Source organism: Carlito syrichta, unplaced genomic scaffold, assembly GCF_000164805.1.
Source record: "Carlito syrichta isolate Samal-C Ts95f unplaced genomic scaffold, Tarsius_syrichta-2.0.1 Scaffold303658, whole genome shotgun sequence".
NCBI lineage: Eukaryota > Metazoa > Chordata > Mammalia > Primates > Tarsiidae > Carlito > Carlito syrichta.
Genome location: NW_007247754.1, coordinates 122,432 through 146,104, shown reverse-complemented (window position 1 = coordinate 146,104; position 23,673 = coordinate 122,432). Strand labels below are relative to the sequence as shown.

General features: G+C 43.7%; 1 protein-coding gene across 1 annotated transcript in view; it reads right to left on the bottom strand.

Annotated features, from left to right (window-relative positions):
- LOC103261307 (laminin subunit alpha-3) overlaps window positions 1-23,673 on the bottom strand; it is a gene marked incomplete at both ends in the record, with an annotated part of 202,142 nt that overhangs the window by 66,595 nt on the left and 111,874 nt on the right. The window contains 9 exons of the mRNA XM_021712821.1: window positions 6,202-6,406; window positions 7,360-7,571; window positions 8,731-8,846; window positions 11,524-11,663; window positions 11,749-11,875; window positions 14,637-14,781; window positions 15,998-16,095; window positions 18,598-18,706; window positions 22,383-22,543. Of these exons, the coding sequence (XP_021568496.1) occupies window positions 6,202-6,406; window positions 7,360-7,571; window positions 8,731-8,846; window positions 11,524-11,663; window positions 11,749-11,875; window positions 14,637-14,781; window positions 15,998-16,095; window positions 18,598-18,706; window positions 22,383-22,543 (1,313 nt within the window). The remainder of the gene's footprint in view (window positions 1-6,201; window positions 6,407-7,359; window positions 7,572-8,730; window positions 8,847-11,523; window positions 11,664-11,748; window positions 11,876-14,636; window positions 14,782-15,997; window positions 16,096-18,597; window positions 18,707-22,382; window positions 22,544-23,673) is intronic.

The following is a 23,673-nucleotide window of genomic DNA, read 5'->3' as shown; positions in this document are numbered from 1 at the left end:
GCCTTTGGTCATTGAACACCTCAGGACCCTCCATGTTATGCCCACATTATACTCCAGTTTTAATCTAGAGCCTAAAGTCTACCTTTTATTCATTCAAGAATTATTGAGTGCCTTCTCATATACACATCCCTGTCTTAGGGGACACGGGGTCAGTCTTGACTTCCGCACATTTTCACTGAGGACATAGAACCTAGATATGTGGAGAGTTAAGTCATCATGTGAGAGATGAGCTGTCTAAGCATTAAACTTGCTTTGGCCAATCAGATGGTAAGGATACCTCCATGAACTTATGGAAGACCTCATGCCTTCTTTGACTTTGTTCTTTTACCACAAAATCCTTGAAGGACAGATATAATTTGGGGGTAGCAGAAGAGAAGGAGAGAACCCTTTCATTAATGGAGAAATGAACATACGCAACAAGTGTTAAAAGAAGTGCGAAAGGCAAACCGGAGAAAAAAGTAGAAAAAAAAGGCTTATGTTAGGGTAGGTGGGGACAGATTACCATGGAAAGTAGGTCTTTATCCTATTAGACAATGGGGAGTTGAAGAAATTTCTTGAGCAAAGAATGATGTGGGGCAGTGCAGATCCCCCTTGTCCCCCTAACACCTCACATCCAACATGGCATTCACCGCGCTGCATTGTCATTATTGGTTAGAATAGGTGCCCCCACCAGACCGTAGACATGTATGCCCTTCACACAAAGTGCAGTGCCCAAACTGGAGCATTAGATATACTTTGAGCAATAAAACCTATACAAAATAGAATTGAAGGCAAAAAAATATTCACAAGAAACTGAGGGAGATGTTTCATCCTCATTAAAATAAAAACAGACAAACAAAAATACATGCCAGGAAGATGAAATCATCTTCAGTGGTGAACTAGGATGAAGAAAAAGAAGATAAAATTATAAATAACATATATGCGTTTATCAAAACATTGTCTCAAGATTTTTAGACTAAGAGTATGAGGCATTAATGACAAAATTATGGGGAGACAGATTTTTACGTTTAGGTCTTTGATCCATTTAGAGCTGATTTTTGTGTGTGGTGATAGGTAGGGGTCTTGTTTTAATCTTCTGTCTGTGGTCAGCCAGTTTTCCCAGCACCATTTACTGAATAGGTTCTCCTCTCCCCAGTGGGAAGACAGATTTTTAAATGTCAGTATAATTGTGAATTTAGCATAGCCCTCTTAGATTAAGGGGTCAAAAAAGAGTAAAAGAATGAATCGATGAATGGTAAACCAGAACATGGAAGGTCAATTAGGAAAGCAGCAGTGTCATTCAAACATAAAGGGGTAAAGGGAGTTAACTAGGGTGGTAGCTGGCTGCAGAGAGCCATGGAAAGGGAGGAAGATAATAACTCTCTTGCCAGAGGTGACACCTGATTGGCTATAGGGAGAATAGCTTAATTCTACAACAATACTCAGATTTAGGCTTTGAAACAGGAAAGAGGCTGTCACCACTAAGTAGATTTTTTTTTTTAATCCAAAGGGAGAAATGGCTTGAAAAACAAGACAATGACAGTGTTTCGGGGATAGGATCAGAGTAGTAGAATTTTGGAGTTAAAGAACATTCAATCTAACCTTTCATTATACATGTGAGGAGATAGGAGCTCAAAGAGCTTGGGGGACTTGTCCAAGGCTGCCTAAGTAAGGTCAGTAAGATAACCCCAGGCTGAGTTGATTTGCAATAAAGGTGGATAGCTAAGACAGCCATCATGATTCAGGACTGAGAATCATCCAGGAGTAGGGGTGGCTGACTCAGGAGATAGGTGGAGTCTCAGGTGGACAAAGCATAGAGAGAAGGCCTCCAGCCGTGACCTTGGCAAGTAGCCATAATAGCTAATGTTTACTGAGTGCTTAGTGTGTCAGGCACTATTCTAAGTGTGTTCACATAGGATATTTGACACTCCAAAGAACTTCATGAGGGAGGTGCCTCCGGGGTCCCTGTCTTACAGATGAAGACCTAAGGCCCAGAGGAGAACAGTAACATGCCTGAGGTCACACGAACAGTGAGAGGTAGAGGCAGGATGCAACCTCGTGCAAACTCACACCACACTTTCTCTCCGTCTGGGGGCAGAAGGAGGAAATGGAACCAGTGAAATAACCAGAGAAGGATCGTCCCAAGAGATAAGAGGAAAACATCAGTGTTACAGGAGATGAAGGATGACAGAGTGAGTGCAGGGGAGAACTCTGAGCTCCTTCTGCATAGCAGTCACAGCGGTCATTGCCGTGTCAGCACCGCGTCCCAGCATCCACACGCTGCCTGGCTGGCCCCACTTTCCTTGAGGTGCATCAAAGAAATTGTTGATGAGGGGCATCAAAGAAATTGCCTCTCCAAGTTGTTAGGGCTCAGGGATTTAAGCCTAGCTGGAAGCCCTTCTGTTCCAGAAATGCAGGCCTATGACTTTTTCTGGTACTTAATGTTTCCATCTAAGACAAACATGGTAAATCTGTAAGGACCGGTGGAGATAGAAGTCATCCCCAAATCTTTCCTGTTGCTATCACTCTTCTGAAAAGGCACGTTGTACATGTGGCTTCGTTGGAGGTACAGGAGGATGCCATCTCCTTTCATCAAACTTGAAAGTGATTGACATTATGACGGCATTTATTTATTTATTTATTTACTTAGTTACTTATTTAGAGTCAAAGTCTCACTCTGTTGCCCAGGTTGGAGTACGGTGGCACAATCATAGCTCACCACAGACCCCATCCCCAGGGCTCAAGTGATCCTTCCATCTCCTGCCTCCGTCTTCCAAGTAGCTGGGACTACAGGCGCATGCCACCATGCCTGGCTAATTTTCTGTAGAGACAAGATCTCACCATGTTGCCAGGCTGGTCTCAAACTCCTGGGCTCAAGAAATCCTCTCATCTCAGCCTCCCAAAGTGTTGGGATTACAGATGTGAGCCACTACATCTGGTAATAATAGCTTTTAAAAGCAGTGGTTCCCAGCTTTCTCATGTCTGTCACAGATTGATAAAATCTTCTGAGGATATTCTGGTCCTTTTGTTTGTTCAAAGAATCTAATGGCATACATCTTTCATTGTTAAAAGCAGATGCAAAAATACTTTCTCATTGCTATTATATTTGATTAAATATACTTGCTGTTTGGTGATGCTATAAAAAATAAAATTTTGATTAACATAAGTTTCTTTATGACCTTGATCTAATAGAGGTGACCAAAATAGTACTTTTTGGTATTTACATGGTATACTTTTGCAATATTGTCTATGATACAATAAGAAATTGAAGAAGAAGTAGAATCAGAATATTAAATTTAGGTGGAAAGTTAGATATGATTTTTACCAAACTTTATTTTACAGATTAGGAGACTGAGACCCAGGAAGGCAGAATGGCTTTTTCAGAGTCTCCTAGTTAGGACATGACCAAGAGGAGTAAAAAACTCAGTCTCAGCTCCAATGTAACATATCCCCATTGCCTCTAAAATCACGACGCTGGTTTTAATTAAGAACTGAGGACTGTTCACTGCTAGACTTATTTTTATAATTCATTTTAAAGTAGACTAGTATTTATAACAGTTTGATTTTCTGTTAGAGAGTACGATAACACCTATAAGTAGTCACATATAATTTGAAAATTTCCATTTTTCAGCTGTGTGATTTGTGATAATTTGTACAACTGTAAGATAGTCTGTTGTATAATTGAGAAAGAGTGTGTTTTTCTCTTTATTGCAAATTCCAGGTATCTCTGATTATTTCTTTAACATGAATTTTAGGCTTCTCTAAACATATTTTTCATTTTCATCAGGAAATGTTCTAGGGGAACAAAAAATAGTCTTTCTTCTAATATTTTATAAAGAGATAATCCTTTCAGGCAATCAAAAGCTTTTCCAACATTTACACTAGAATGACCAAGGGCAATTTGTGCAATTTACAGTAATGTAATCAACTGAAAGTTTTTCTTACATTTTCTGCCAAGGCCCTTTTTATGACAAATCCACTTTGCTCAGGGGTAGATATGTCATCCCATTAGGTTATTATAATCTCTTTGTGACGTCAAGGTAAACAATTCTACATCTTGGTTTAAGTGTGGTACAAGTTAGTAAGATTCCATTTCTGCTGATGCCCTCAGGTTTGGACAAAACTGTAGACACGTCATACCTCAGTCCTGAGTTAGGAATTTTCTGTTCTGTTAAATTGTCATTGGCAGCGAGGGTTTGTTAAAATGCCTTAGAACTTTTACCTAAAGTACTGTGGTAAATCTATCCATCACCTCCTTATGCCTTAGCTAATTTAGAAATGTTTAAAGCATTCTTGTTTTTCTTTTTCTGTGGCAGGTCCAGTGAGAAACTGTCTAAAGTTCTGTCTGCAGCAACATATTCTGTTGACAAACGACTTCCTTTTAAAGCTCCCTTCCACTAGTTCTCTACTGCTTCTCTTCCTGCTTGAAAGCTGCTTCTCTACCTCCTTTTGGTTCCTTTGCTTTCCATGATGAAACTCAGGTATCCTCTCTGGGACCCATACCTGGTTCTTGAGCGACTGAGTTGACTCAGGCAGGACTCACATCTTGTGGTTTTATAAAGGCCTGGAATATTTCATGACTCAAGTTTTTCTCTCAGTTTCCTTACAGGGTCTTGGTAGTATAAAGGAGTTGGTAGGCAACAATGAAAGGTGTGGTTAAGAGTCCTTTCTTAGGAAAAGTGAACACAGCTGCTCTAGAGAGTTGAATTGTGCCCCATCCAAAAAAGAGGTCCAAGTTCTAGCCCCCAGTACCAGATAATGTGACCTTATTGGGAAAGTAGGTCTTTGCAGATTTAATCAAGTTAGGATGAGATTATGATGAGGTGAAGTAGGGTCCTGAGCCAATATGACTGGTGTCCTTACAAGAAAATGAGAAAAGACACAGACAAATATACAGAGAAGGGAAGGCCATGTGGAGACAGAGACATGAGAAAGGACAGCTTGTGATGCTGGAGGCAGAGATGGGACTGATGCAGTTATGAGCCAAGGAACTCTAAGGAAGGCTGGCCATAGCAAAAGTTAAGAGAAAGGCATGGTACAACTTCTTCCAGAGAGCTTCTGGAAGGAATCATCCCTGCTGACATCTTGATTTTGAACTTCTAGAGTCCAAAATTGTGGGGGAATAAATTTCTGCTATTTTAAGCTACCCAGTCATTTGTTATAGCAGCCACAGAAAACTAATACAGTCGCCCTTGAACTGGAGTCACTGAGGCCTGTCACTAGCAGCAACAGCCCACCCTGGCTCTCACACCCAAATCACAGACCCAGTAATACCCATGTGCCTCGGCTGCATGTTGAAGGGTGCGGAGTAGATGGTCAACCCTATGCTTCCCCCTGTACGCTGCCATACAGGCCTGGACTCTGAAAGTTCCAGTTCAGTTTTCCTCTCACATAACCCTAGATGTGTTTCTTACCAGCCTTTTCTTCTAGGACTCAAATCCTGTTCTCCACTGCCTATAGCCACGACCCTGGTGAGATCAGCCCATCACCTGGAATCATGGAACACTAACCTCTATCTTCCAGTGCAAAGCCCGGGCTGCTGGACTAAACCTCCTGGCAACTCAGCACCTGCTTGAGCCCATAATTGCTACCTGTCTCTATTATGCACTGGGCTGACTGGTGGTCCTCTGAGGGCAGCCCCATTGTCAGGTCAGGCTTCTCTGTGTATATCTGGCCATGCTGCTTCCCTCCCTACTCCCAACCAAGCGCTGCTACAGAGGCCTCAACACCTCCTCCAGCCCACCTGTCGGAGTTAGGCTGAATTTCAGACTTTATCATGCACTGACCTTAACAACCCAGCCAGCTACCCCTAAAAGGAGGGTTTGGAGCCATATCTAAATACAAATGGATGGGTGCTCCCACAACATATCACAGTAGGGGCCCCTGACAACTTAATTATGCATACATGGTGTTTCTCCACCTTTTGTATTGTGCCACACATGGAACACAATCCTATCATGACAGCACGCTGGAGTCAACGGGCAAGGCTACTTCTGGCCTGGGGAAACTGGAGATCTAGCCACCCAGGCTCTGCCCAGCTATGAGCTCTGGGGAAGCCAATGACTCCCACCCACCACAACCCGTCTTGGCTGGGAAGCTCCGCCCTGAAGTTAACCCAGAGCCTGGCAGGTGGGAAGTGGGAAGTGACAATAACCAGCATGGGGGCAGATGGCATCTGACATTTCCAGGACAGGATCTGACAGGCTACTCCCCCAAGCTCACCTGCACTGTCCACTGTCCTGGTCGCATTCCAGGGTGGCAGCCCCGATGGTGCCCCACCTGGAACAGTTACAGCCTTCACAGCCAGCCAGAGGGTGGAAGCTGAAGGAGTGTGTCTCACATGCCTCGCACTGGGGTCTGACCGTGCGGGGAGGGCAGTGGCACTGCCCCGTCCTCTCTTCACAAAGGCGCTGACCACAGTTGCACGCTGGCAGGGGATAAAGAGATACCGTATGAGGGTTAGATGCCGACTGACATCCAGCAAAACTGCACCAACTACCAAGATTTCCAGAAGCTTCCAAGAGGTCTGGGAGAAATGTTTTGATCCGGAGAACATCTTTCTTGGGGACAAGACCAACCACAGCAAATACTCATGGCAGATATGGTGTGTGGGCATTGAATGGAGAGCAGCTGGGCCTACTGAGTCCAAGATGGATACCCCAAGGAGCCCATCATGCTGCCGTCATGTGCCATTCTACTGTGGGGCCTCCTGTCCATCAGAAGTTTCTAGAAGTCGATGGAAGGGCTGCCCACAGGCTCCTCAAAGTGGCTCCCCATCCATATCACCTCAGTGCCTGTCAGCAGCAGCAGGGTTCTCCTTCCCTCATTCAGGCAAAGGCTAGTCTCCACATGGGGACTCTGTCTGCATACCTGCATTCCTCACTGCCACCACAAGAGGTGGGCTATGCCTCGGTCCACAGGACACTTCTTAGATAAAGATCCAAGGGTTTCTCATCCAGTACATGGTATGCCTGTGTGACCCTGGCTCTCCTATCTCAACTGAGCTTTGACTGGCCACAAAAACAGAAAGAGTTTCTGCTAGGAAGAGGACTGAGCTGTCCAAGACTGGTATTTAAGGCCACTCACACTCACCGGCTTTGCCAAGCGCATAGATAACATGACATGGGAATCACAAACACTTACCTTCTAGGACCTTGCGACTCACAGTGTGGTTCATGGACCAGTGGTATGGGCATCCCCTGGGTGTTTATTAGAAATGCAGAGTCTCAGGCCCCAGCCCAGGACTCCTGAATCAGAATCTGCATTTCACAGGATCCCCAGGGAGTCCCTAGCACAGTGACATTCAAGAAGCCTGCCCTAGAAGAGTATCATCTACAGAGCACCACAGCAGGTCTCAGAAGACTGGGAACATGCACTTACGTTTACAGCGTGGGAATCCATAGTAGCCTGTTGCACAGCGTGTGCACTGCCGTCCAATAACATTGGGCTGGCACGGGCACTGCCCGCCCTCAGGGCTGCAGTGATGGTTGGTGGCCCCGGCAGGGTGGCACTCACAAGGCAGTGCACCCTTGTGGTAAAAGGCCACCAGGGACCTAGCGGAATTCTTACAGAATCTGGAGGCTGTCTGGGGACTGTAGAGACAAAAGCAACACATGGGGATACCCCTGAAGGTGTGCATGGAAAGAGTCCCAACCTTCCCTTCACGTCCTGCTTTACCCAGCAGAGTCTTGGAGGGGCTCAGGGCTCTGGAGTCTGGGAAGAGTGGGAAAATACCTCACTCCAGACTCAGCCTGCCCCAAACACCCTTTTCCCCAACCATCCACTTCAGGATGGTCAGTGGGAGCCTTGGGTGATTGGAGGAAAAGGGTGAAAATATACCTAGAGGATGAATGAGATGGCATGTGAATTATATCTCAATGAAGCAGCTACCAAAAAGGTGTGTGTAATGATAAGACTAACAAGATGATAATAAGGAGGAAGAGAATTGCCAGCCTTCATTGAACGTTGTGGCTGGAAGACTTATCTACATCTCACATGACCTTGCAACCTCCCAACCCATTAGGCCTAAATCCCAGTTCACAGATAAGGCAATGGAGGCTCCCAGAAGTTAAGAGACAGTCCCAAGGCTGCAGTTCTGGAGTGGCCAAGCAGTCATTCAGATTCATAGTTGTTTGACTTAAAAGTCTTTGCTCTGAATATTTGCTGTACAGGAGGCATCTGTCTCCCAGGGCCTCTGGAGCTCCTGAGTTCCTCGAGAAACCTACGAGGGGGCAAGGTGGGTCTATTGAAGAGAACGGCAGGAGCCAACACTCAGGGCTGTTCTAGTTCTTGGCATTCAGGGATGCCAGGAGAGAAGGTTGGAAGGTTGCATCTCTGGATGCTCCCCAAGAAGTCTGATGGCAGAGGAGAGTGGGACTCTGGGATGATGTCCTTCCCAGTGGAGGCCATCCTATGTGGTGTCCTTAGGAATTTGTGCTGGCAAACAGGAAGCAGCAAAGAGGAAGAGACACTTTTAAAAGCCCCTGAATCCCAACTTGGAGGGTGGACCTCTGTTGAGTTCAAGGTGAGGATGGTCAGCTTTCCTAGATGGTGCATGGTGAGTTCTGTCATAGGATGGTCTGTACAGAGGTAAGACATCTTCCTCTCTAGATCTGGCACTCACTGCCACTTCCTTGGGTGGTGAGAGGAAGAGGACAGATCCAAGGGCCAACCCCTCCCTGGGCCTTGTTCTAGTCAGGAATGTGTGAGTGCCTCATGCATTCCAGAGCCTCTGCATAAAGTGATACTTACTCAATATAAAAACTGTTTCCTCCACAATTGGTGATAAACTCAAATGACTTGTCCACTGATTTTTTGTGAAGTATTTGGAAGTCGTAATTCTCTGCAGGCACTACTAGAACACGGACCTGAAAGAAATCCATCAGCATGTCTTTGAATTTCCAATGGCAGGGCACAGCCAAGGCTATTCATGATATAGGTTGATCATCCCGAAATCAAAATTTCCAAATCCAAAATGCTTCTAAATACAAAACTTCTTAAATGCTGCCATAATGCCAAAGGCCATGCTTATAGGAAATGCTCTTTGGAACATTTTGGATTAGGGATGCTTAACCTGTAAGTATAACACAAATATTCTAAAAACTGAAAAAAATCTGGTCCCAAACATTTCAGATAAGGGATATTCAGAATGTATGCTCTCTTCATCAAGGACAATGCTGTTTATTTAAGCCCAAAACCAAATAATCAGGATTTACAGAAAAAAAAATCACAAGAGCAAACCTAAACTGAGTTAAAGGCTCAATCTACATTTCTATGCAGGGAATGGTGAGCTCCCAGGCAGGGCCCTTGGAATGCCTGTTAGGGACCTTGGGGACAAGCAGGTACCTACCAGGATGGACAGGGCCCCATGTGGCCCATGCCTGGGATTCCCCTGAATCTCTAGGGATCGCTGTTTTTTTGTTTTGTTTTTTTTTTGAGTTGGAGTCTCACTCTGTCGCCCAGACCAGAGTGCAGTGGCTGCTCCCGGCCACCGCAGCCTCGACCTGCTGGGCTCCGGCAATCCTTCCGCCTTAGCCTTCCAAGTAGCTGGAACTACAGGCATGCGCTACCATGCCTGGATGATTTTTTGATTTATTGTAGAGATGAGGTCTCGCTGCCCAGGCGGGTCTCGAACCCGCAGGCTCAGGCAATCCACTCACCTCAGCTTCCTAAAGGCACGGGATTACAGGCTGAGCCACCGAGCCCGGCTTGTTTTGTATTTTTAAAGGTAAGCAGGAACAACACAAAACGTAATCCCATGGCTTGCCCTGAAGTTTCCATCACACCTAGTCTATATGAGTTACTGCAGTCCCAGGCTTTTAAAGTGCTGCTTGGTTCTTTGTGCCTGTTTAAAGCAGACTCTGCCTGTAACAAATGCTGTAGAAATGTTCAAATGCCTGTGTCATCTGCTCACAGCTTACAGGGAGTCTACTGCTCCCATGATATTCAGTTCAATAAACATTTGCTGAGCACTAAGTGCCAGACAGGGCACTAGGCATGGGGGACACAGAATGAAAACAGTCAGGCCCCATTCTCCAGGCAGATGACTTCCTTGGAGGGAGGAGGCACAAGCAGAGAACCGGAGAGCCACACAGCAGGGTCTGGGCAATGGTTCCTGGCTCTCTGGAAAGCAAGAAGATGAATTAATAATTCTGGACTAGGTGAATGGATCAGCAGGATTTTTCCGAGTAGAGACGTAGGCAGAAAATGTTAGAAAAAGGAACAACATGAGAAAGCTTGATGGTGAAAGAGGAAATGGCATATCTGGGACTTGAGAAAGGGTTAGTATAGACAGAGTGTGAAGTGTGGGAGGGGGAGGTGTGGGGCAGAGATGGCGGGAGAGGAGGACGAATGATGGAGTAGGTCAAGAGGGCCCTGGCCAGAGAGAAGCACAACGACGCAGGGGAAAGCGTCTGGACCCAGGGGAAGGGAAAGCCCTGGATCCGAGGGAAAGTGTGTGGACCCAGGGAATGCATCTAGACTAGAGGGAAGCACGTGGACTCAATGAAATCACATGGACCTGGGGGAAGTACGTGGTGGTGTGGGAAGGCACGTGGACCTGGGGGTTGCATGTGAACCTGAGGGAAGCACACAGACCAGAGAGAGTTACATGGACCTGGGGAGAGGCTCAGGGACCTTATCCCATCAGTTTGGGGGGGGCAGAGAAGCAGTTGAGTCACATGGCATGTTCCAATTCTATCCCTTTGCCAGGTAGGCAACAGCCAAGAATGTGGAGGATGAACTGGAGGGGAGGTGGAACAGAGGAAGGGGGACCTGGTGGGAGGCTGTCCCCACCCAAGTGAGAGGAACAATGGGACTGGAACAGAATGGATGTGCCCCATGGTGGAGGGAGAATCCATAGTGTGTGGTGACAGGCTGTGGTAGCAGAACCATTGGAGAAGCGGGAGGGGTCCTCTTAACTCTGGTCATTGGGCACCATCATTCGAGTTAATGAACAGGGTGGGGGGTATATCAGGCCTGGGCAGGTGGCAGGCTGAGTGAGGGACTTGTGAAATCTCTGGTCATGTAGATACGCAGCAGATAGTCACATATGGAGTTCAGGAAAGATCAGAGGTGAACTTATAGATGTGGGTGTCCTTCTCACAGAGTACAGACCAGAATCAGTGGGCACAGATGATGCATCCAAAGAGAAAGCATACAACAATGTCAAACCTGAGAGAACTCCAGCATCCTGGGACAAGGGGAAGAGAGAAATCACCCAAAGTGCAAGAGAAAATGGGAGAAACATGAGAGAAAGTAGCTGCAGGAGCCAGAGAGGAAAGTTCAATGCCCTAGAGGCAGGCCAGTAAGAAGAGGAGTGAGCAAGTGTTGGTGAGACGAGACACTGGCTCTCCAGCTGTCCTATTTCCCTTGACTTTGTCACCTGCTTTCTTTTTTGTAAAAGAGAGTTGTGACATCTAAACATTTTTCTATAAATATGACTTCAGCTCCTTGGACAATGTATTGCCATAAGTCAAACAGACACACAGAATGGCCGACAAAGGCAGCCAGATGCGGAGCAGTTGAGGGACAAGCAGAACGCACCAATACCAAGGACTTTCCTTCTGGAACCTTCACAGTCACGGCCACCTCAGGTTCTGAGATATCAAACTCAATCTGGCCTTCAGTAATCACTTGATCCCGGCAGCCAAGCACATGGGGGCAAAAAGAGGCACGGAAGGAGCCTGGACAGAGAGAGAAGACTTCCTGTCACACAATTGCAGGGATGCCTCAAGACAGGCAGCATGGAGCCTGCTCACTGCAGCTCACCTGACCGTGGCTGCCCTCCATCCACGAACACCTGTGCGGGAAACGTCGGGCACGTGGCTTGATAAAAATGGATGACAAAGATGTACCGGCCCAGGTGTGGTACTAGTCCTTTCAGGGTCACTTGGTTCTAAGAGGAAAAGAGAGGGAAAGGAAAAATAAAATAAAAATATATATATATTTAAAAACCCTCAAACTGAAGAGCTGTGAATAATTAGAATCACAGTGTATTTAGAGGTTAAAAAAACAAAATGACTTAGGTATCTACTCAAGTGAGATGACAACCTGTGTTCACATAGAAACCTTCGCACGTATGTTCAGAGCAGCTTTACCTGCAATCACTGAAAACAACCCAAATGTCTGTCACCTTCAGAATGGATGAACAAACCATATATGTTGCTGGAGGGTGTGTAACTTGGTAAATCAGGTTGGAAAACTGTTTGTCAGTATTTACCAAAGTCAAACATAGAACCCTGCACTCCTGGAACATGCTCAACAGAAAAGCATAATCTGTTTGCTAAAGACAGTACAAGAATGATCATTGGCCAGGCGTGATGGCTCATGCCTATAATTCCAGCACTTTGGGAGGCTGAGGCAAGAGGATTGCTTAAGCCCAGGGACTTGAGACCAGCCTAGGCAACGTAGCAAAGATCTCGTCTATACGAAAAATCCAAAAATTAGCCTGTTGTGGTGGCATGCAACTCTAGTCCCAGTTACTCGGGAGGCTGAAGTGGAAGGATCACCAGAGACCAGGAAGTTGAGGCTGGGGTGAGCTGTGATCATACCACTGCACTTGGTGGCAGTGAGACCCCCAACTCAAAAAAAAAAAAATGTTTGTAGCAGTGTTACTCATAATAATCATGTACTAAAGAGTCTGACTCCATTTTTTATGTTTGCCCACTAACAGCTTCTCTCAAGCCTCATTATTTCCCTGTGCCTTTTGCCCTATATCTAGAGAAGCTAATAATAAAGCCCAGGGGCTTCCTCCCTTGGCACAAATGGGGGGTTCAAACCACACAGATTCCACTCACTGGGGTAGTCCTCCCTGGACTGCTCCTGTCCTCCTTCCACTTCACCAATCACAGGAAAAACCAGAGCACACCTTCCTTTTTGCTCAGGCTTGAGGGTGAGCCAGGCTCTCCCAGAAAGCCTCCCGATATGAACAATGGGTCTTTTAACCCTCAGAATATCACAATCACAACTCACCTTTCAGATGAAAGCCATGACTCATGAAGGGTAAATAACTCACTGAAGATCATACACTCACTCATTGATGAGATCAGGACTAGAATTTGGCTGTCTTGATTTCAACTCATTTCTCCTTACTATTTTAGGCTGGCTTTCTCAAATAGGATCTTATTTAATATTCTCTCTCAGATCCTCTTAATTTCCAAACTTGATGCAATGTGATCGGACATAAACCCTCTTTGGGATGACAAGAATATATAATACAGGTTGAGTATCCCTAATCTCAAAGTACAAAATATTCCAAATTCTGAAACTTTTTAAGCACCAACATAATGTTCAAAGGCAATTCTTGTCGGAACATTTTGGATTTCAGATTTTTGGATTAGGGATGTTCAACGTGTAAGTATAATGCAAATATTCCAAAATCTGAAACCTCAAATCCTTCTGGTCCCAAGCATTTTGGATAAGGCATACTGAATTTATACTATCAGAATGTTAAGTATATTTCCATAATCCAGAACATTAAAAGTACTGTGATTAGCCGGGCTCAGTGGCTCAGCCTGTAATCCCGCGCCTTTGGAAGGCTGAGGTGGGTGGATTGCCTGAGCCCGCGGGTTCGAGGCCCGCCTGGGCAGCGAGACCTCATCTCTACAATAAATCAAAAAATCAGCCAGGCGTGCTAGTGCATGCCTGTAATTCCGGCTACTCGGAAGGCTGAGGCGGAAGGTTCACCAGAGCCCAGCAGGTCGAGGCTGCGGTGGCCGGGAGTGGCCACTGCACTCCAGTCTGGGCAACAGAGTGAGACTCCAACTCAAAAAAAAAAAAAAAGTACTGTGATTTCATAGTAGTTTAAAGTGAGGAAATTCATTACCTTATTATAACTTACTTTTATTTTTTTCTAGATGATAAATTGATAAATGTTTATTAAGAATTTCCTACTTGCAAGATATAGTGGAGGATACCAATTTTTTTGTTTGTTTTCAGTCTGAGTCTCACTCTGTCATCAAGACTGGAGTACAGTGGTATGATCTTGACCACCACAGCCTCAACCTGCTGGTCCCAGGTGATTCTTCCATCTCAGCCTTCCAAGTAGCTGGGACTATAAGCACATACCACCATGCCTGGCTAATGTTTTTATGTGTTGTAGAGATGAGGTCTTATCATGTTGCCCAGGATGGTCTTGAGCTCCTGAACTCAGGTAATCCTCTCGCCTTGGCCTCTCAAAGTGCTGAGATGACAGGCGTGAGACACTGCACCCAGCCCCCAAAAGTTCATTAGTCATAGCAACTATTCTAAAAGTTTTATGACCCAACTTAGGGAAAAGACTAATAAACTCAACAATGTCAAACAGCAGCAGGTTATGAAAATATGAGCTATCACAAGATAGGCCATAAAAAATTGCCAGATGACTATATAGAGAGAGCTCTGGAGGCAATAAGTGCATCAGGCTGGGGTGGCCATAAGCAGGATAAATCAGATGACTGCAGTTCTGGAATTCTTCACAGGAGAGAGTAGAGGTTCTCAAACTCCAAGGGCATCAGAATCACCTAGAGAGTTTGTTAAGACACAGATTGCTGGTTTTGGGGTAAGACCTGTGGATCTGCAACTCTAACAAGTTCCTGGGTGATGTGGATGCTACTAGTTTGGGGGCCACACTTTGAGAACAACTGGCTTAGAAACAACACAGTCAAAGGGGATCCTACCTGTGGTGCCTTCAAGGTGACCCCAGAAACAACATCCACTGAAGGAGAAGGGTCCTGGGACAGGCGAGGGAGAGACCCACCACTCGGGACATCCAAAATTAATGCTGTTGGAGGAGTTTCGTGGGCCAGAGAGACACAGGTGGCACTGAAAAAGACAAGATTTTAAAATCTTATTTTAAAAATCACCAAAAACTGCTAAACTGTCCATCAGTGAAGAGACAGACTTTGAACACAAGATCACACGAGCATCAAAAGTATCCTGTGTTGGGGAACCATAGGTCTCTAGTGATCTTTATATAATGATACTCAGTGCAGTCTATCGACCAAGTGTATTCCAGCCACCTATTCAATGTAACTAGTCAAAACGCACACAAAAACAATCTTTACTTTGAAGCAAGCTAGATAGAAACTTACTAAAACTCCACTTTCCAGAACTAAAATTTTTAAAAAGAGATCAATGCAATAAACAATTTACCTCTAAACATAAATGTTGACAGAATACTATATAAAAGAGAACAAATACACATTATTTCTTTCAAGCACTACCAGATTTGTGTTGTCTAGTAGTTCCTACATTCTTAACCATGCACAAAAGATTTCAAGACTATGTCTTAAAATTATTTTTGAATCCACAGCAAAACAACCCTACCCCGATAAGCATTAGCTAGATAATTCTCATGACATAGTTGTGAGATCATTAATTTCATGGTTTTTCAAATGAAGAGTCTCAGGCATAGAGATTAAAGGATTGGAACAAAAATGAGTCTTTTCAAGGACTCAGAATAGAAGTGAGCGTTCCCACCATCAAGGGCTAGGCTTAACCACTAACCCAGTTGCTCTGGTGTTAGCTTCTGATATTATGGAATTCTGGACAGACTGCTGGGTTAAATGATTTAGCTAGTTTTAATTTTTTCATTTTTAGAATCCATCACCAGATTTTAGCACCTTGGCTTGTGATCATTTCTGAAGTTAAATATAAAGTGTCAGCCTGGCTGGGTGCAGTGGCGCACACCTATAATCACAACACTTTGGGAGACCAAGGTGGGAGGGTTGCTTGAGCCCAGGAGTTTGAGGCCAACCTGGGTAATACAGCAAGGCTTCATCTCTACAAGAATATCAAAAAATTAGCCAGGTGTAGAGGTGCACCGATAGTCCCAGCTACTTGGGAGCTGAGGCAGAAGAATCTCCTGAGCCCAGGAGGTCAAGTCTACAGTGAGCTATGATCATATCACTGCATTCTAGCCTGGGCAACAGAATAAGACCCTGACTCAAAACAAAAACTAAACAAATAAATAAAGTGTCAGCCTTACATGCATCACAGTATTAGAGCATAAGCGGGGGAGAAGAAAGAAACACATTACCTCTGATTAACAAATCGTCCATAACTGGCAATGCAATGGACTTGAGGTCTCACATATTCAACTGAGAATTCTTCAAAGGGTATGATACAAACTTGATGCTGTTGAGCAAATACAATGCAAAAAGTCACATCGCAGTCATCAATAAAACCAACAATGTTGTCAAACACACTTTTTTTGTTAAAGCTATTAAAGAATTTATCCAGAGAAATTATAACCGTTATTTTAAAGTTGTAAATATTTCAGGATGGCATGCCTTATGGCATCATTATGTGCAACAAATCCTTTTTATTATTATACAGGATCACCGACAATTGCTGTTAGAATAATTACATAAACAAAATGGATAAAAAAGTTATACAAAAGTTTAAAAAAAAACCTCTTTTTGGTGATGTTCGGTGCTTGTTTTTTTCTCTCCTGCCCTGGGCCAATTCTGGCTCTTCAGAACCCTTGGCAGGAAGGGGGGGGATGTGGTGGGTGGTCAGAGAGTCTGCAATTCAAAGAGAGGGCTGCTTCTGCAAGAAATGACCCTTTTCCTCCCTAATTTTTATTTTAAAGATGTGGGGTACAATCAGGGTTAGGTATACAAATGGTCATTGTACAGGTAAGTTTGGACCTCACTTTGGTCCCCACAACACCTGACTTGAGACCAGGTACACTTATTGATGAAGTATGCCTCCCACCCACCCCCGCTCCCTCCCCTGGCAGTTTCCCAGTACTGCCAATCCCTTTCTTATAGTATTATGATAATGTTCAGGGTCCACTTATCAGGGAGAACATGTGGTACTCAGTTCTTTGTTTCTGTGATAGATCACTGAGTGAAATAACCCTTCTTAATAAAGGTTGATGTGAATCTCAGGCACATCTAGACTTTGTTGAAGGAACTGTCTCCAGAGCTAGCTAGTTTGTTTATCTATCTATCTATCTATCTATCTATCTATCTATCTATCTATCTATCTATCTATCTATCTATCTGAGACAGGGTTTCACAATGTTGCCCAGGCTGGTCTCAAACTCCCAGCCTCAAGTAATCTTTCCAACCTCAGCCTTCTGAGTCACTGAGATCACAGGTGTGAACCCACGCCCAGCCCCACAGCTAGTTTTGTGTCACACAAGTAACTCAGTCATGAGTTTATCCGTATATTTTAATTTAAATCAAAAGTGTATTATCAGCTTGATAGCAAAGCTACTGAGTAACAGCAACAAAAACTTTTATTGAACACCACTGAAACTAGAGGGTCTTACAAGTCCAAGGTGGACAGTGCCCCTGCCCTCATGGAGCTTATATTCTAGCCAGCCTTGACCCTGAATAACATTTGACTATTTCCAAAAGGGTAAACCTGTCCTTCATCCTGTGATGAAGATTCGGCACTATTATAATTTCCAAAAATGAAGAGGTTAGATGTACTTGGATTGTTATATATTTTTTTAAAAAGAACCATCATTTTATAATGATAAATTTTAAAAGCTGAATTCCAGCTACTTCTTAAAAGCAAGCTTGAAGTTTTTAATACTCTAGGTACAAATATTTGAAACACATTAGTACAGGCTGGCCTGGCATTTCCCAGGGTATGATGCATGCTTAATATTAACAGTAACAGGAAGCTGTTTCATTCTTAGATAATCTTAAGTTTCCTGATATAGTAATTATAAATCTATCCACCTCTTACTAGCCAAATTCCATTGCCTTTGTTTCTCATAATTCTTAATGTTCAAATTTATCATAATCCTTAATGTTCAAGTCATGACATTACAAAGATGGGCAGGAAGATTTGCCACACTGGGTATTTTAAGACTTAATAGCATATATCTACTTAACTGAAGAGTACTCTTTTTGAAATAAAGCTTTTTTTAAAAAGTAGGTTATTATAAATTTTAAAATTTTGATGAAATTTATGAAGAAGCTAACAGAGATAACAAAATAGTAAATTGGAAAAGAAACCAATAACCAATGGCATTTCTAGACTCTGGAAATAATAATATAATAATAAACTGGAAAATCTAACAACAAAAGAGATTTCATTCATAATAATAGGGAATGAATAAAAATTAATGAAATGGGATTTTGTGAGATGTGCTTAAATTTGATAACTAAGCTTTATTAGGTGAAATTAAAAAAGGCCCAACCAAATGAAGAGGCAATTCAGGTTCTAGGTGGGAAGAATAAATATTAAACCGGCAGCGTTTTTTTGTTTTTTGTTTTTGAATTGGAGTCTCACTCTGTTGCCCAGGCTGGAGCTCAGTGGGACAACTCATGGTCACCTCTGCCTTGACCTGCTGGGCTCCAGAGATTCTTCCGCCTCAGCCTTCCAAGTAGCTGGAACTACAGGCATGCACTACCATGCCCAGCTAATTTTTTTATTTATTGTAGAGATGAGGTCTCACCGTATTGCCCAGGCTGGTCTTGTACCCGCAGGCTCAGGCAATCCTCTTGCCTCAGCCTCCCAAAGTGCTGGGATTACAGGCTTGAGCCACCGTGCCCAGCCCACAGGTTAGTTTTATAAATGTATTGCAGTCCGAGCCAAAATTTTAATAGGTTTTTAAAAAATATATAGATATCAACAAACTACTTTTAAAATTCAACAGGTAAAACAGAAGCATACCAGAAGAAACTGGGCCTCGTGTGCCCTGAGCTGGATGTCTGCGTCTGCCAGAAGCTCGTACACAGCCACGCGGCTCCTATGATCAACCACAGTGCTTCGACACAGAACACTGCAAGAGGGAACAGAGTTTGCTCAGCCTGACTCCCTGAGTCTCCCCTCACTTTGCACCTCCCTATGGAGTGGCTGAATGCTTTTCAGTTTCACCTCTTTAGAACTGGACAAATCACAGTGAATTTTCCATGAGTTGAGAAAGTACAGCCCACAGTCTCTACAGGGAAAAGAATTTTCCTACTGTCATCAGTGTCGTACATTTCAGGGCTAAAGGCCCCCTTGTCTTTCCACCAGGCTTGATGGAATCCTGGTTTAGTCATCAGGAGAAAGAGCCTTAGGATCACTAACAGCAGACGTCTAAGATATAGCCAGTTCTCTTGAGATCATTTGCAATGAAAGTCACTAACGAGGCTCACGGTGACCATCTCACACCAAGTCAGTAAACACAGTTGTCCTGACTTCATCATAGAAAATCCAGAGTTTGCCACTGAAGCTCAGTCTGTTCCTCTTTCGTCTTCCTTCTTTTTTTTTTTTTTTTTCAGTTGGACTCTCAGTCGGTTGCCCAGACTGGAGTGCAGTGGCCGCTCCCGGCCACCGCAGCCTCGACCTGCTGGGCTCCGGCGATCCTTCCGCCTCAGCCTTCTGAGTGGCCGGAATGACAGGCCTGCGCTACCACGCCCGGCTGATTTTTGATTTATTGTAGAGATGAGGTCTGGCTGCCCAGGCGGGTCTCGAACCCGCGGGCTCAGGCCATCCATTCACCTCAGCCTCCCAAAGGCGCGGGATTACAGGCTGAGCCACCGAGCCCGGCTCATCTTCCTACTTCATTTCTACCAGCGGCATTCCTCTCCTCCATCACCTCCTGTGAGATACAGAGCTCAGAAACATTTAAGAGCTCACAGTTTTGAACCAAAAAATACAATTCTAATGGTAACACCCATAAAGGAAGCAATGTTTGAGTGCGGCTTCTAAATTCAGACTCAGTAGCAAATTTTTTTGTCTGTAAATATAATTTGGAACTATTGTCATATTAAAACAAAATTACCATCTCTGATAAATATTTGAAATAATTTAGGCAATGGCGTTTTTTGGTGAGGATTAAAACGAGATAATATTAAAGAACCAAGCATAGCTTGTGGCTTATATCAGAAACTTAATAAGCAGTCGTTTTCTTTTCCCTTGTGTGAGACAGTGTGTGTGTGTCCATTAAAATGCATTCCTTTTGAAGTCATGAATAATCTTGGGAGTTAAATACATTAAGTGATTCACTTAGATTTAGTCTGATCCTTCTCCCTTATTTAATTCTTACTAAGAAATAAACTAACAATAATAACCATATTGACTTAATCATTAAGGATCACCTGTCTTATGGAGAACAAATTTGATTTAACACAGCACTACTTTGAAAAATGGTGCTCTTGTTAGCACCACTGCTATTCTCCTGGGATATTAACAACATTGTTAGAGCTCACTTGAGAAATGCTGAGAAAAGTTCAAACCTCAGCAGGAAATGCTGCAATGTTGAAAGGGCCTGTCATTTGAAATAGGTTTTTATGGGTCAAATATTTTTCAAGTGTACCATATTTTTCTGACTCTCAAACTTGTGGCCTGTTCAGTTTCACTTGTCCACAGGACAAGCAAAGTAGGAAAAAGGAAATATTTTAGCCAAGTGAAAATGTTCCATGAGACTTTCCTGAGAGTGGGAAAATAAAATGAAAATTATCCCCATCCTGATACAACCCTGTCCAGGATTCTAAGGATCATGTCTCCCTTTGGCATAGACATATCCTCAGAGCTCTTTTGAGATGATTCAGAGAGTCACCAGGTCATCATGAATATTTCTTCCTGTCTCCTCTGCCATCTCCACTTTATATCCTGTGTACCAGAAGTCAAGCCATGGATGGGATCTGGAGATGGGAAAAGTCTGAAAGCTGAACTGATGGATGGGCTTGCATGGACAGGCACAGAGAAGCCCTGCCTCAGGCCTTGTGGCCAGTAGTCTCCGGGCCTCAGGTGATGTGGTGACCCACCCATCTGGGAGTGGACATTCCAGTGATTGCTCATGGCACCTATAGAGGCAACTCATATTTTAAGATAACGACAGAACATTCTGGGAAACTCTTTTAGGCTCATTTTGTGCTCCGGTTAAAAATTTAAATACAGTCTGGGCGCAGTAGCTCCTGCTTGTAATACTAGCGCTTTGGGAGGCTAAGGCAGGAAAGTAGCTTGAGGTGACACAGCAAGACCTTGTCTCTACAAAAAAGTTTTAAAATTAGCTGGGTGTAATGGTGCACGCCTGTAGCCCCAGTAACTTGGGAGGCTGAAGTGGAAGGATCGCCTCGACCCAGGAAGTTGAGGTTCAGTGAGTCGTGATTATGACACTGTCCTCCAGCCTGGGTGACAGAGCAAGACCCTGACTCAAAAAAAAAAAAATTCAAATACAGTTACTTTATTTTTGTTTTATTGTCCAGAAAAAAGCCTTCATAGTTGCTTGTTTAGGGTTGCTGAGGACATAATATTAATTCAATAACGATTTCACCAAGTCTTATGAAAGTTTCCATTATAAGCTACTAAAAGTAACTCTTTTCATAAGTTTTTTTCATTTTTACAACAGAAAAGTCATCTTGGGTTTGACAAAAAAGCAACATAAATGTAGAGGTAATAAAATGTTCAAGGCCTTGGCCAAGGACTGGGCGGGCTTCCTGCAAGTGTTCCACCTGCTGTTCCAAGGGACTCTGACTTCTGTTTATTACACAATTAAAACTCAGCGCCATTTATTACACAATTAATTTCATGTGGAAACACCCCTGGGCTGATTCTTTAATTAAATTTCACTTTGAACATTTGCACATATCTTGAAACATGTTACAAAGAAAACCATTTTTAATAAACCCTTGTAAGTTAGTACTCTTGGAAAAGAACTTTATTGGGGCAAATTTTAAAGTCCTTTGTCAAAATATATGGTTTTCACCTGACAATCATCAAACATTAATTATCCCCAGTTCTGAAGGTATGTCGTGAAGGCAGGTGTATACTTCCTGGTGTTACTGAGGCTGTCTTTTTCCATATGCCATGCACCCACGGATTTGACACAGCCTCAGAAGTGGGCACCAAGTTCATCGTACCACACTGGAGTGATAAAGACTAAAGAGGTTGTGTTGCTTCATGTGAATCTGAACCAAATCAGTAGGTACAACTTTTTAAGAAAATGCAACATTTTCAAGCCACTGGTCACAGAGAGGACCCTCAATACCCACAGTGGGGGCGACGTTGGACCACATAACTAGTTACCTGCTTGTTTCCAAGATCTGCCTCAAAAAGGAAATAACTTTCCAAGCTGGGCGCAGTGGCTCATGCCTTTGGAAAGCTGAGGCAGAAGGACTGCTTGAACCCAGGAGTTTGAGACCAGCCTAGGCAACATAGCAAGTCCTCATCTCTACAAAAAAATTTAAAAAGTAACCAGGCATGGTGGTGCACACCTGTAATCCCAGCTACTCGGGAGACTGAGGTGGGAGGATCACCTGAGCCCAGGAGATCAAGGCTGTGGGGAGCTGTTATTATGCCACTGCACTCTAGCCTAGGTGACAGAGTGAGACTCCGACTCAAAAAAAAAAAAAAAAGAAAAGAAAAGAAAAAGAAAAGAAACAACTTTCCAGTGCAAATACAAACCAAAGTTCCTAAGGCAGACATCCTAATTGTTCTGTTAAGAGGAATTCCCAGGGCGGACTGATTACCTGTACTTGCAGTGGTAGATGTTCACCTGCCCTGCCAGAAGAGACCCGGGACTCTTCACGTTCACATTGACCACAAGCAGCTGGGCCACCTCCATGGAGTACTCAACCACAACCACGTATTGGCCAACCCGTGGGACACGCAGCCGCAGATGCAGCTCCACCTGGGAGAGAGGCCGAGCAGACAGATGGTCATCCAGCCGTGACACGCACTGGCTACACTTACACATTCAATGCAGACACAGAGCTGAGAAGACACCTGGAAACACTTTCATATGTCATCCTAGCAAGAAATATTGTCCTGTAGGTAGGGATGCCAGCTACAATACTTGTTGTGTCCTGTTAAATTTTAAATGGAAAATAACATATCATTATTCATTGTTTATCTGGACAATTTAGTGGGGCATCCTGTATTTTGATTTTCTAAATCTGACAACCCTACCTCCAGGGACTTTTGTCCTTTCTACCCAGGAGTGTATTAGCCACCAGCTTCTCAAGGCAAAAGGCATTCCAAAATTACATGAATGGAAGTAATGTAAAAGTGACCCACATGTCCCACTTCTGAGATAACGATTGTTAGTAGATTGGTTTTCATATGTTCAGACCATTTTCTATGCTTGAATACGCATACACATATGCTTTGGGGTTTTTTCAAAGAAAACCTATGATCATAATATGTGATTAGGTAGTCTTTTGCACTACGGTGGCAAAGACTACATAGCTTGCAGAGTCCAAAATGTTTACTATCTGGACGTTTACAGAAAAAAATGGGCTCTCTCCTAATACCATCTATTGACTGGGAGTTTGGGGTCTGGCATCAGACTGCCTCCAGCTTGTGATCTTGGGCAAGTTACTTCACATCTGTATGCCTCAGTACCCTCATTTTACAAAGGAGCCCACCCACCTCTTAAGATTGTTATGAGGATGAAATGAATTAACACATATAGAGCTCTTAGAACTGTATTTGACTCATAATAAGGACCATATAAACACTGATGATTATAATAGTGATTATTGTCTCTTACCATGACTTGCTTATTTTTACTCAGTGGTATTTTGTTCATCTTTATCAGTGCATACAGATATATTTCATTTTTCTAATGGTTGCCTACCATTCCACGGCAGGAGTATTTAATAAATTCCCTATTGATGGACACTTACATTGTCTTTAATTTTCCCTGCAACATATGATGCTATACAATCGTGTGTGTGTGTGTGTGTGTGTGCGTGCGTGTGTGTGTGTGTCTTTATGCTAGTATTTTTGTAAGATTCCTAGTGTGTGTGTGTGTGTGTG